The sequence below is a fragment of the Alexandromys fortis genome, unplaced genomic scaffold, assembly GCF_014885135.2.
Source record: "Alexandromys fortis isolate MF-2015 unplaced genomic scaffold, M_Fortis_MF-2015_v1.1 scaffold_45, whole genome shotgun sequence".
Classification (NCBI taxonomy): Eukaryota; Metazoa; Chordata; class Mammalia; order Rodentia; family Cricetidae; genus Alexandromys; species Alexandromys fortis.
Window position 1 is genome coordinate 2245587 of NW_026067926.1, and position 14147 is coordinate 2259733.

Sequence of the window (14147 nt, forward strand, 5' to 3'; positions counted from 1 at the left end):
GGCAGTTTCTGGAGGCTGCAGCAGTTCCTCGGCTTGTTTTACATTAGCTCAGCGGCTGCTTCATCAACAGAGCCAGGAAGTCGCCCTAGTGAGTCAGCTAACAAGACTGTCGTCTTTTTTTTTTTTTTTTTAATTTGGAGTTATTTATTTTATGAGTATGAGTGTTTTGCCTACTTGTTTTGCTATATGTGTGCCTGGTGCCCACAGGGGTCAGAAGAGGGTTTTGAATCCCCTGGAACTGGAGTTACAGATGTGAGCCACCATGTGGGTTCTGGGGAACCAAAACTGGACCTTCCACATGCACAGGTTCTCTTAACTGCTGGGCCATCTCTCCAGCTGTGTGTGTGTGTGTGTGTGTGTGTGTGTGTGTGCAGGTGAGTGTGTGTGTGGTGTGTGTGTGCAGGTGTGTGTGTATGTGCAGGTGAGTGTGGACATGAAGACCAGAGGACAGCTAACATTCCTCAGGATCAGTCCATCTTGTTTATTAAGACAAGGTCTCTCATTGGTCCAAAACTCTCTGAAAAGGCTAGGCTGGCTGGTCGTGAGCTTGTTTCACCTCACTAGAGCTAGGATTGTAAGTGTTTACCCCCATGCCTCACCTTTAATTCAGGTTCTGGGGCTCAAACTCAGGTCAAGCACTAGACAAGCTAAGCTGTCTCTTCAGCCCAAGACAGTCATGTGTAACATAACCATTACACATAAGACAGGACGGTGGCGTCCCATATTCTGTGATCATATTCTGTAGTTTACATGCAAGTCATGGGTTCTTCCCGCAGGCAAAGGAAGGGAACAAGGCAGGAAAGGACCTCTGAACGTCAGCTCCACCTGCCAACACATTAAAGGTCACCACAAATGACACACAAGGCTGTATTTGATAAGGGGAGTGCTTCGTCAAGCTTGTTTCCGTTCTTTCTACCCACATCTAAGCTCATTCTTTGTGCACAGAGTGCACTTGAGAAAAGAGAGAGAGAGCGAGCTCACTCAAGTGGATGACCCGTGAAGAAGGGGTGGCTGTGAGGAGGGCTGGGGAGATGAGGCTGGAGTGTCAGGTAGAGCAAGAGGTGGGAGACGGAATCAACCAGAGGAGGAATCAGTGAGAAGGGGTGAAGAGAATGGGTGACAGAGACGGCATCAATGGGGGTGGTGTTGATAAGTTCAGTCAGTGAGGGTTCAAGTCAGAGGAAGATGGAGTCATGAGATAAAACCAGAGCAGAAGGAGGGGCTAGATTAAGAGCATTTTCTGATCTTGCAGAGGACCAGAGTTGGGTGCCCGGTGCTCATATGGCTGATGACAACCATCTGTAATTCCAGTGTGCAGTTGAGGAGGTGGTTCTGAGGCCCTCTTGGCTTCCACAGTGGTACACATACATACATGAGGTAAACCCTCATACATATAAAAATAAATCTTTAAAAGTGCTAGGCTTAGGTCTGACTGTGGTGGCACACGCCTTTAATCCCAGCACTTGGGAGGCAGAGGCAGTCGGAGCTCTGTGAGTTCAAGGCCAGCCTGGTCTACAGAGTGAGTTCAGGACATCCAGGACTGTTTCACAGAGAAACTCTGTCTCGAAAATCAAAACGAAACAAAACAAAATATGCTAGGCTTGAGAGGCAGAGGCAAGTGGGATCTCTGTGATGGCTTTCTCTAAGGGATTTTCTGATATCTTCCAATTTTTTGTTTGTCTTTCCCTCCATTTCTTTGAGGAAATTTCTCATTTCCTCTTTAAAAGTCTCAGACATTCTCCTGAAGTTATTTTTTAGGTCATTTTCTTCTGCTTCATCTATGTTTGGTTGTTCAAGTCTTGTTGTTGTGGGGTCTCTAGATTTTACTGGTGTTGTGTTGCTCTTTGTGGTGTTGCATGTGTTCTTACTTTGTCTACTCATCTTTTCCTCTAATTGGTGTACTTGGGGCTGTCTGTGACTCTGGTGATTAATCTTCTAGGTGCCAGTGGGTCCAAGACTCAGATGGTTGTTCCTCATGGTACAGTCAGTGCCATGATTCTAGTTACCCCATTGGTCACTCCATGTTCCAGGACATCACTCAGCGCTCCTGGGGTTTGCTCCACTCCCTTGGAGTTTGCTGTCTCAGGCCTACTCTAGCCTAGGTTGCCGTGTCAGACCTGTTTCTATAAATGTCCCTGGTCTGGATCTGCTCCTGTGGAGGTCCTTGGCTTGGGATTGGTCTTGCAAAGATCTCTGGCTCTGATCTATTCCCTCGGAGGTCCCAGACTTGGGTGTTCCCAGACCTACAGAGGACCTGGCTCAGACCTACTCCTTCAGAGGTCCCAGACTCATTCCTAACTGCGGAGGTCCTGGCTCAGGCGTACTCCCTTGAAGGTTCCAGATTTGCACCTGGACCCACAGCAGTCTCTGGCTCTGTCCCACTTGCTAAGCAGTTGCTCTCCTGTACCTGCTCCTGTGGAGTTCACTGTCTTAGGTCTGCTCCGGCCTAGGTTGCAGACTCAGTCCTGCCTCTGCAAATGTCCCTGGTCTGGGTCCGCTCCTGCTCCCGTGGAGCATCCAGGCCCGATCCAACCCAGGTCGCTGGCTCGGTCCTGCTTCTGTGGAGTTCACTGCCTCAGGCCTGCTCTTGACATTTTCTTTTTCCTTTCCAATTTCACATCTATGTATACTTGTGTTTTTGCAGGTGTGTAAGCCCACCTATGTGCATGTGGAGGCCTGAGGCTGATGTTCCAGGTGTCTTCTTATGTTCTGAGGCAAAGTCTCACTGAACCTGAGACTCACTGATTCAAGTAGGCTGGGTGGTCATCAAGCCCCAAGGATCCTCCTGTCTGTCTCTCTAGCACATCTGGCTTTCAAGGGGGGTGCTGGGGATGTGTTCCCAGACCCTCATGTTTACACAGAAGTGCTTTGCTGACTGAGCTATCTTCCCAGGCCCTTGGTACATTTTGAATGCATATGCCATGGGAGGGTGCTGATTAAGGAAGACTTTCCAGAAGTGATGTCTCTGTGTACGTGGCTAAATCATAGAGTAGAACTTAGTTAGTTGAGGCTGCTGGTATAAGAGTGTGGGTAAAGACCTGTTTGTTCAATATTTGACCACACTCCCGAGGCCCCCTCACACCATCTACAGTAGGTACAGAGGAGAGAATGTGAGGGTGGCTTGACTTAGACTTCCCAAGGGAGAGTGGTAAGAACTGAAACCGGAAGGAGTCCTGGTCAACCAGGATTGCCCTCTGCCTGGGGCAGCCGAGTGGTCAAAAGAGAGGTGGGATGGCCTGTCAGAAGGCTGGTGACAGCAATTCAAGAGAGAGATGTCTGTGTCCTGAATGACAGCTGTGAGATCTAACCCCTACCCCCAGGAAACTTACTTTTGACTCCAACCAGAGGCAGTGGAGGTCTCTGGGGTTAGGATTGCAGCAAGTGCGGGACTCTAGTAGAAGTCCTTTCGCCTTCCCATGTCCTCCTTTAGCTCCTGGAGAGGAAAACTTACTTTTCTCTGTGGAGTTGACCCTTGAGCGCTTTTGCCTCCCAAGTCATCTTGGGCTCTTGCCAGAACCCACTTGCATGGGTCTGGCTAGGAATTATGTTAGCAACAAACCTCCCATGTGCTTGTCTGGGAGGGCTTAGGGTGTCTTTTGTTTGGATTAGTGTTGGAAAGGTATGCACAGGCTAACCTCTCCCCTTGGATCAGCTGGCCCCTGTCACTGTGACTGTCACCTAGGAACTCAGGTCACTGAATGAGTAGGTGGCCAAGTGACTTCTATTTACCTTTGAAATTCCTGGAAATTGGAGTCTCAGGAGAGTGGGGTGGGGCCCATAAGTAGATACACCCATCATCCCTTTATATTAGGTCTGGGAAGCTTGTGTCCTGGGATACCTCAGGGGTGGCATTGCTCTTAGCTGTCCACACAGCAAGTGTCAGTTGAGCCATCCCATCAGGGCCCAGAAGAGAGAAGCTGCCAGAGAAGGGCTCCACACAGAACAAAGTCCTGACATGACTGTCCCCAACCAGTCAGAGGCTTTGTGCAGATGGATCCTTCTAGCTGTCTGGTGTCAGAATGTTGTAGAAAGATTTATTTTTATTTATTTATTTATTTATTTATTTATTTATTTATTTATTTATTTATGTGTGTGTCCATGTGTATGTGTGCATGCATGCAACTGCATGGAAGTGATCACAAGAGAGTATTGGATCCCTGGAGCTTGAGTTGCTAGGAGACCCTGGGAACAAGCTGTGGTCCTCTGCAGGAGCAGTGAGGGCTCCTAACTTCTGAGCCATCTCTCCAGCCACTAAGCTGGAATTTGAGAAGTGCACACAGTTATCTCATTTTTTCATTTTTTTTCCTTTTATGTTTTATATTCATGTTGCCCAGGCTGGTTGACATTAACCCTAAACTCCTGTTCCTGCTGCCTCTACCTCCCAGGTGCTCGGAATTATAGAACACCACTACTTAGGGGTTTTGTTGTTCATTTGGGGAGGGTTGTTTTTGTTTTTGTTTTGTTTTGTTTGAGACAGAGTCTTGCCACGTAGCCCGAACTGGCCTCAAACTTGGAGTTCTAATTCAGAAGGGGCTGGGATTCCAGGCATGTGGTTTTCAGTGCGTGAAGTGTCTGGGCACGGCACACAGGTGTGTTTCCCATAAAGTCTAAGCAGGAGCAGGTGCCACAGTGAGAGGAGCTCCAGGGCCAGCCGTTCCTTTCGAGAAGAGAATGCCAACTGGGCCATCAGCAGCACCTCTGAAGCTTCATGGTAAACAAACACAAGCTTTATTATCATTCTGTTTTCTATTGTTAAAAAAAAAAATAACAAGGCACTGAAAACACACAGAGAGCTTCGAGTCCAGGGCTCACCCTGCGTTAGGCAAAGTAGCCCCACAGGAAGATGGCACAGCAGATGCACAGCAGGCAGTTGACGTCCAGCAGGGTTTTCACCAAGGGGTTTTCCTCCAAGGAAGCTATGACAGGTTCTGCTTTGCTTGGGGGTTCCTCTTTGTCCTTTGCCATTCCACAGAGCCACAGGATAGCCTTTAGCACCTTGGACTGCTTGGGGGTCACATCGTCTAGGAAGGACCCAGCAAAGGAAGGTCAAGAGGAGGAAGAGGACTGACAACATGCGTTCTTGAACGGAGACGTGGAATGTGGTGACAGTGTCTTCACCTCTATAAAGAAATATGTTCTCCCCAGGTTTTAAATTATGTGACTTGCTGAGTCTTAGCACTTCAGACTTTGCTATAGGGGACAGCATCTAAATTATTCTTATTCATCACACATGACACTTCTGCTGGCCACAGCAGCTAACCTAAAATTGGAACTATTTATGTGACATGACTAACCTGTGTTTTAAAAATTAAATATTTAATATATATAAAAAATGTGATCTGGAGTTTCCTGCTTTCCCGACTGAATGACTGAGCATGCGTGAGGCCCTTGGTTCAAACCCTAGCACTGGGGGGGGGGGGGAGGCTCAAGAAAAAAATACCTGCGGAGTTTCTTAACTTGAGTTGACATAGGTTAGTATCCAATTATATTTTTAATGGTAATCTGATTCTTCATACCATGGAGTTCTATAGCTTTGCCATGTCAACATGGAAGCCTGGTGTCCCAAGATTTTCCCATCATTCAAGAGATGGAAATTTGGAAATCTCGTGTGAAATATCCAATAAAATGTTAACTCACATTTTATAAAGTGAGCTAGCCTGAAATAAGTAATTTGAAGATTGCAGAAGTGCTGCAGCTTATGGTTTAGGCTTGCATGAAGTCCTGCTAGGCTCTAGGTGTGCTGTTTGTGTGTCTATGGAGAGACCCCTCTGGTTAGGCGGGGAAGGTATCAGAGCCAGGGGATGCTGGATTTCAAAACCTTCCCCCTTTTTTGGGTGGTGATCTAACAGATCTGCATGCATAATGTTTCATAAGCTCGCCTATACCCGAGACCAGAGACAACTCACCGCTATGGACTTTGCTCTTAGTCTCTTCAACTGTCTCCAACTGGATGCTGGTGCTGGTGGCCTCTGTAGTCCCATTCTGAGGAAGGGTCAGAGACAGAGGGGTTGCAGGTGGCACCGGGTCCTTCTGGACCACAGGCTCATGACGAGTAAACCAAGTCAGGCGGCTGACCTGAGAAGAGAGGTAACTGTGAGACACAGATGGAAGCTGCCGGGTTTTTTTTTCCCTCCTTTCCCTTAACCCAGCATCCACCTCAGCCTTCATGTTGGACACTGCTCGCAGTGCCTTCTCCTCCAAGCATTGTCAATTCCCTCCACTCCTCAGAGCCCAAGGCTGTACCTCTTGCGGTTCCCCCATCTTCTGAGAGCTTCCTCTCACTGGTATCTAACTGTTCTAGCCCTAGGGTACTATGTGGGTCACCAGATCGGCCCTTCAGCTCAATCTTTCTTCTGGTTCAAGGACAAGGTTGCACCGGAGCTGATTGGAGCTGCTAAGAAGCAGGTCTAGGAATGCTTATGACTTTACTTAATGGCGTTAAGAAAAGGGGGTGGGGTAGGGCAGGGACACAGCCCTAGGGACTCCTTGACTCCCCATGGGCCTGGGAATTGAAAGCAGAAGTGAGAAATGGAGTCTGGTGACCAGTTCTGAGTTCTGCATCGACATGTCCCCAAAGTCCCACTCTGGACTTTCTGAACATTCAATCGTCTTGCTTAAACCTGGAGTCCCTGTTCTGTCACTTTGGATGAGTCTCAGAGGCTCTGCCCATCAGCCCAAACGTACCATCTCTCTGGAGGGCGTCTCTGTGAAGCAGCTCACGGTGAACACAGTAATGAGGGTGGCAGAAGACAGAATCATGGAGAAGTAGAGGTAGTGGACGTCCTTTACCACCGATGGCCGCTCATCGGGCTGGTCACACCGAGGCTCCGCGTAGACAAAGTCCAGGGCCAGCCTGACCAGTCCTAACAGCAGACCCAAGACCAGACCTGAGAAGGCACCCTGCAAACCAGAGCAAAGCCATCTTAGGGACACCAAGGGCAGCAAAGCTTGAAGAAACCATTTCAAGAGTCTGTCTTCCCCACGATGCTCACTCCATTGCAAAGGTTCAGAGCTATGTACCTGTTCATCTCCTACAAATATAGTCAGCCTTTGGTATCATGAAGGATCAGTTCCTGGGCCTATAGATAAGAGTCCATAGCTGCTCATGTCCCTTGTATGGAACGGCATAGTGTTTGCACATGGCCTATGCATACCCACCTATATGCTTTATTAGATTACCCAGTGCAATGTGAGTATTATGTAAATAGTTGGTACATTATATTATTTAGAGCAGTGGTTCTCAACCTTCCTAATGCTGCGACCCTTTAATACAGTTCCTCATGTTGTGGTGACCCCAACCATAAAATTATTTTCTTTGCTACTTCATAATTGTAATTTTGCTATTGTTACAAATCTTAATGTAAATATCTGTTTACTGGAGTCTTGGGCAGCCCCTGTGAAGGATCATTCAACTCCCAAAGGGGTCATGACCCATAGGTTGAGAACCATTGATTTATAGGTTAACATGAGAAAAAAAAAAGTCTGTACTTGCTCAGGAAGGACAGGGCTTTTTTTTCTCTCTCTAAATATTTTCACTCTGCTGTTGGTTGAGTCTGGTTGAGCTCACAGCAGATGTAGATGCCCAACTATAGTGAACTGATTACACTGACACACTCATTCCCTTCTACTCTGGCTTCTCTACTAATGCCAAGAGTTATGTCATGAAGCCAAGTATGGTGGTTAAAACCTCTGATACCCATACTCAGGCATGAAGGATGTGAGTTTGAGGCCAACCTGAGTGTAATGGTTAGTTTTGTTAGCTTGACAGAACTTAGAATCATCTGAGAAGGAGGCTCAGTGAGGGACTGTCTTGACGGTGGGCCTGCGTGGGGGAAGAATTGTCTTGATATAGGAAGATTCAGCCTGAAAGTACAGCGCTATTCTCTGTTCTGGGGTCCTGGGCTATGTTAGTTAGCCTGGCTAGTCCTGGACTAGCTGAACACTCAGCGTGTTTGCATCACCCTCCCTGTGGTGGTTTGAAAGAAAATGGTCCCCAAAGGCTCATAGGGACTGGCACTATTGGGAGGTGTGGCCTTGTTAGAGGAAGTGTGTCACTGGGGGCGGGGTTTGAGGTCTCAGGTGCTCAAGCCAGGCCTAGTGTCTTCCTGCTGCCTGCAGATCCAGATGTAGAACTCCCAACTACCTCTCCAGTGCCATGTCTGCAGGTGTGCGGCCATACTTCCCACCATGATGACAATGAACTAAACCTCTGAACTGTAAGCCAGCCCCAATGGAATGTTTTCCTTGATAAGAGTTGCTGTGTTGAGCTGGGTGGTGGTAGTGCATGGCTTTAATCCCAGCATTTGGGAGGCAGAGGCAGGCAGATCTCTGTGAGTTCGAAGCCAGCCTGGTCTACAAGAGCTAGTTCCAGACAGGCTTCAAAGCTACAGAGAAACCCTGTCTCAAAAAACAAACAAACAAAAAAGAGTTGCTGTGGCATGGTGTCTCTTCACACCAGTAGAAAACTCAGACATTCCCAACTCTGGACTGGATGTGATATGAGGATATAACGTGACTGCCTGCTTCAATTCCTGCTACCTTGACCATACCACGGACTGTGACCTGGAAATGCAGGCTCATGGAGACTCTTTCTCCTCTATGTCGCTTCTTGTCAGGATGTTTTAACACAGAAATAGACATGTGATACATAGGAAGGCCCTGACTCAAAAAAGCAAACACATGAAGACACGTCTGAAAACTCCCATCATATCTTTTGAAGGCCTGACAGCCCCTTCCTATGTCTCCAACACAGAACTCACTCTCCCTGGTGACACCCAAGTCTAGCCCACACAGGCAGGCCCCTCGCCAGACCATTCCCTACCATTTCTCCCAGTGCTCATGGGCAGTACCTGGGTATTATGTTGCCAATCCAGATTTATCTTTTTTAAACAAAATTATTTGACTTTATTTTATGTGCATCAGTGTGAAGGTATCAGATCCCCCGGAACTAGAGTTACAGACAGTTGTGAGCTGCCATATGGGTGCTGAGACTAGAACCCAGGTTCCCTGGAAGAACAGCCACTGCTCCCAACTGCTGAGCCATCTCTCCAGATCCCAGATTTACCTTTTCATTGGTACGCTTCCAGAAACATCCCATAATGAAGACCACAGCCACCGGCGGCTGCAGGTAAGAGCTGATGGCTTGGATATAGATGAAAAGTTGGCCTCCCTGGCTGGCCTGCACCACAGGAATCCAGAGGATGGAGACCAGCACCAGCACAAACACAAACACCCTGTGAGGAGAGAGAGCAACGCGTCTGTCCCCTCTGAACACCCGCTTTCCCCCCTTGATCACGCAGCCTCGCTGAGCCATAGTTACACGAGCTCCGTCCCTCCTAAGCGTATGATACTGTGTGTGCCCTTCACTGAATTTGCAGTTATGCAGCCCAAATGACTGTCAACATTGAGCACGCTCCTCATGCCAAATGTTCTCCAGTGATTCTTTGTTTCTGCTGCCCCTGAGTAGTCATGAATGTGCTTGTTCCCTCCACGCTCGCCTCTCCTGAAGCTCCCTACAAATGCTCTCTGCTATACGGAATGTGGCCTTCAGCTGCTCACTCGGCTGCATATTGGTCTTTGAGGTCCATATCAGGGGTAACACACACCCATATTTCATACTCCCTTCCTTTCTGAGACAGGGACTTCCTGTGTAGCTCAGGCTGACCTTAAATATATGATCCTGTTGTCTCATCCTCTCAAGGGCTGGGAATCCGTGTGTGTTCTAACTCACTGGGATACTTCATTGAGTTTTTAAAAAATTATTGGAGCTGGGGAGATGGCTTGGCGGTTAAAAGCACTGGCTGCTCTTCCAGAGGACCGGGGCTCAAGTTCCAATACCCACATGGCAGCTCACAACTGTCTGTAACTCCAGTTTTAGGGGATCTGGTGCCCTCTTCTGGCCTTCAAGGGCACCAGGCACACACATGGTGCACAGACATATATGCAGGCAAAACAGTCATACACAGTAAATAAATCTTTAAAATTCTTATTTTGGGCCAGGCAGTGGTGGCACACACCTTTAATCCCAGCACTCAGGAGGCAGAGGCAGGGAGATCTCTTTGAGTTTGAAGCCAGCCTAGTCTACAAAGTGAGTTCTAGGATAGCCAGAGCTGTTACACAGAGAAACCCTGCCTGGAAAAAAAATTCTTACTTTATAGGGGGCATTCAGGGTGGATGACCCTCACATCGAGGTCAGAGAACTTATGGGAATTGGTTCTCTTCTTTCTCCATGTGGTACCTGAGTATCAAATGCAAGTCATCAAGCTTGATTGTAAGCATCCTTACCAGTTGAGCCATCTCACCTGACCCTTTCATTGCTTCTGAAAAGTGTATCATGAACACACCACTTCTTCCCATGGATTGTCTTTCACCAGTGGACAGAATTCCTGCACCCTTCTTTGCAACAGTAAACTACTTCTATAAACATCTGGATATAGTAAACTATTTCTATAAACATCTGGATACAGTAAACTACTTCTATAAACATCTGGATATAGTAGACTATTTCTATAAACATCTGGATACAGTAAACTACTTCTATAAACATTTGGATGCAGTAAACTACTATAAACATCTGGATACAGTTATCTACTTCTATAAACATCTGGATACAGTAAACTACTTCTATAAACATCTGGATACAGTTATCTACGTCTATAAACATCTGGGTATAAGTCTTTGGAACATATATTCTCATTTCTAGGAATGGGAACTGTTGAATCATGGAGTAAGTTTATGCTTTATGTTTTAAGAAGCTGTAGGATTATTTTTAAATAGAACCATTCATAATCCCATCTGCAGTGTGTAGGAGTTCTGTGGTGGCGCACACCTTTAATCCCAACACTCGGGAGGCAGAGGCAGGCAGATTTCTGGATCTCTGAGTTCAATGCCAGCCTGGTCTACAAGAGCTAGTTTCAGGACAGGCCCCAAAGCTACAGAGAAACCCTGTCTCAAAAAAACATGTGAGGACAGCTAGAACTTGCTATGTGGTCCAGGCTGGTCTCACACTCAAGGTCTTCCTGCATCAGCTTTCTAAGAGCTGGGGTGATAGGCATGCACCACTATGCCTGGCTGTTACTGGCATTCTAGTGGGATGTAGTGATATCTCGTGTAATAAATGATGCTGAGAATCTTGTCCCAGGCTCATAGTCATTTCTACATCTTCATTGGTGAAATGTTTATTCAGCTGTTTTCATAGTTGGTCATATTATGTTCCAAGAATTCTTCATATTTTCTAGATTACACATTCTTAAGCCTGTAATGTGACTTGCGAATATTCTGTCCAGTCTATGACTTATCTTTATATCTTTTTAATGGTGCTTTTCAAGTTATCAGGTACAGCGCATCTGGCTTTTCTTTAGTGGATTAACATTGAGGGTCATGTCTAAGTCCTCTCTCCCTGACACATGGCTGAGACATCTCTCTACACGGATCTTTTTGTGTGGCAGGAGCAGCTTATTTGTGTCTATTTTCCATTACATTTTCATGACGCTCACTTCTGCTCTCCTACTAGACGTCAAGACTTTGTGGGAGTCTTGGAATAGAAATCACCGCCCCCCAGTCTTACTCAGCTACTCCCTACCATCCCCCAGATCCCAACCCAGATTGGTGCTTCCCGTCTGAAAGTCTAGGTCTCCTGATTCCCAGTCGGAACACTCATCAGGGCTTTAATCATCTGTTTGACTTCTTCCCCACCTCTAGCTTCGTGCCTACAGGTGCACATCTTTTGGTGCTGTGCTCCGGTACTGGAGGACTGTTTTTAAATGCTGGAACATTTTTAGGTAGTGTTTTAAGTACTGGAACACAGCAGGTGTTCACGGAGCATCTCCTGAATGAGCGACTAACTCGTGCAGAGTCAACAGCAAAGGCTGCGCAAGCTCAGGCACATTGGCTTTGCCTGTCTGTGAGCTCAGTTCCCTCCTTGCTAGGTATCTGGGCTTTTCGCTTCCGAGTCCCTACTCTATATGGCCTTACCTGCCCACAATCATGAGCTCCCTTTCAGATGCCCGTGGCCGGATGTGGGTCCACAGGTCCATGGTGAAGATGGTGCTGGAACTGTTAAATATGGAGGTGAGGGAGGACATGAGAGCCGCCACCATCACAGCCATCATGAGCCCACGGAGTCCTGGGAGGCAGAAGGGAGGTCTATAGGCCTTGGGCTTTCTGCTGACCGCTTCTGCCTTCTCCTGTGACCCTGCCATCCCAGGCCTAAAGCTAGCTGATCCTGATGGCCAGCTCTGAAGTAGACCCTCTGGTGGGGTAGTCAGACAAGACTTTGTGGGCCTCCCAAAAATCTAGTCTTTGGGGTGCCCATAGCTCTTACATCTTGTCCCTACCTCAGATCAGCACCCAAACAATATCCTCCTTTCTAGGTGGTTCAGGGGACTAAGTACAGGGGTGAGGGGACATTACCTGTGGGCAAAAGTTCCAGCACAAGTTTGGGATATGCGATGTCTGAGCAGCCAGAGGGATTGCTACAGACCTGCTGGCAGATGTCAGGGTGAGCACAGGCCACTTGATCTATGGAGGAAATGTAAGGCCAGAGTGAGGCAGACAGGCCCTGAGCCCAGGCCTGGCTACCGTGTGCCAGAACCAGACCGGCACCAGAAGAAGGGTCTGTGAGCTTAGAGCTGAGGGAAACAGAAAAGAGCCCAACTCCAAGCCCCTTCAGCTCTCTGGGCTCCCGCTGCCCATCTGTAGAGCAGCGGGGGGGGGGGGGAGTGATGACGTAACCATCTCGTAACATTAGTGTGGCTGTTCTCTAAAACTATACTGCTAAGACACAGTTTCACACAGTCAGAACGAGAGGGCTGGCAAGGCTGACAACCCATTCGATCCCCAGGGCCCATGTGGCCAAAGGAGAGAATCAAAGCCCACATGTTCTCTCTGACCTCTGCATGGATTCCATGAAGCATGCACACACATGCATACATATGTACCTCCATTCTACCCCCCACCTACACACAGTTCAGAAGTAAAGGAAGGGCTAGCAAGCCCAGCAACCTTAGTTCGATCCTAATGTGCCACTTTATAGGAGAGAAGTGACTCCTGCAAGTTGTCCTCTGACTTCACACAGGTGACAGGGCACACTGGCTTACATATGTGTGCACAGACACACACACACACACACACACACATACTAAAATTAAAAATAAGTCAATGGAAAAAAAAGAGCATAACAATTGGCTGAGCTCATGCACATTAAAACTTCAGCCTCCAAGTATGATCACACAGGACATAGTAAGAACGCATTGCCACTGCCATTGGACCCCAAATGGAGTCATAGCTGGAGTCCTCCCTCAGACTTCATCTTCTCAGCTGCCACAGGGGGATAGTGACTCACACCTGTGGTGAAGTTCCTCCATGATACTTCTTAATAAACACTTAACTTTTTTCTTCTCGGCATTGGATCTAGACTTCAGGGCTTTGTGCACAGCCGGCGTCCACCTTGCTGCTACTGAGCTGCACCCCAGCCCTGTCGGTGCTTCCCCACCCTCCTTCCCTGCCTTCCTCAGCTGCTCAGAGGGTTCAGGTGATTCAAGCTCACTGTGAGCTTCAAACTCTGAGTATCTCCTCTCTCTTTAAAAAAAAATTGTAGTTTTAAATTATATGTTCATGCATATGTCCATATATAGGCTTGTGCTCATGAATATCAGTGTCCACAGAGGCCAGCAAGGGTCCCAGCCTGGGTGCTGGGAACTGAACTCAGGTCCTCTGGAAGCACATTAGTAGCCACCTCTCCAGTCCCCTCTCTTTTCCCTCCTTAGCGCTGCTCTGATTTCTACCCACCCTGGTTCTCTAGTTGGTCTCCACAGTGCACCTCTGTGGCTAGGGCGTGGTTTGGATTCATGTGTTGGGAGTTTTGGTACTTAGTGTGGCAGTATTGGGAGATGGTGGGCCCTTTAAGAGGTGGAGCTTAGTAGGAGGCCCTTAGGTCATTGGGATGTGTCCCTCAGAAGGGGTTAAGATTGGGCTGGGGAGATAGCTCAGTGAGTAAAATGTTTGCTGAACAAGCATGGGAACCTGAGCTGAGCTCCCACCACCCATATGAAAAGCTTGGGGCAGTGGCACACACTGGTAATGCTAGAATAGGAGTGAGGGCTAGGGAAGCAGATGGGGTGATGACTAGAACTTTCTGGCCAGTTGTC

The 14147-nt window shown here is 47.8% G+C and overlaps 1 protein-coding gene across 1 annotated transcript in view; it reads right to left on the reverse strand.

Moving 5' to 3' along the window:
• Positions 1-4149: 4149 nt before the first annotated feature.
• Slc5a11 (solute carrier family 5 member 11) overlaps positions 4150-14147 on the reverse strand; it is a 53927-nt gene continuing 43929 nt past the window's right edge. The window contains exons 11-16 of the mRNA XM_050143374.1: positions 12412-12519; positions 11974-12124; positions 9065-9233; positions 6685-6900; positions 5907-6075; positions 4150-5021 (exon numbers count right to left, since the gene is read on the reverse strand). Of these exons, the coding sequence (XP_049999331.1) occupies positions 4819-5021; positions 5907-6075; positions 6685-6900; positions 9065-9233; positions 11974-12124; positions 12412-12519 (1016 nt within the window). The 3' untranslated portion in view covers positions 4150-4818. The remainder of the gene's footprint in view (positions 5022-5906; positions 6076-6684; positions 6901-9064; positions 9234-11973; positions 12125-12411; positions 12520-14147) is intronic.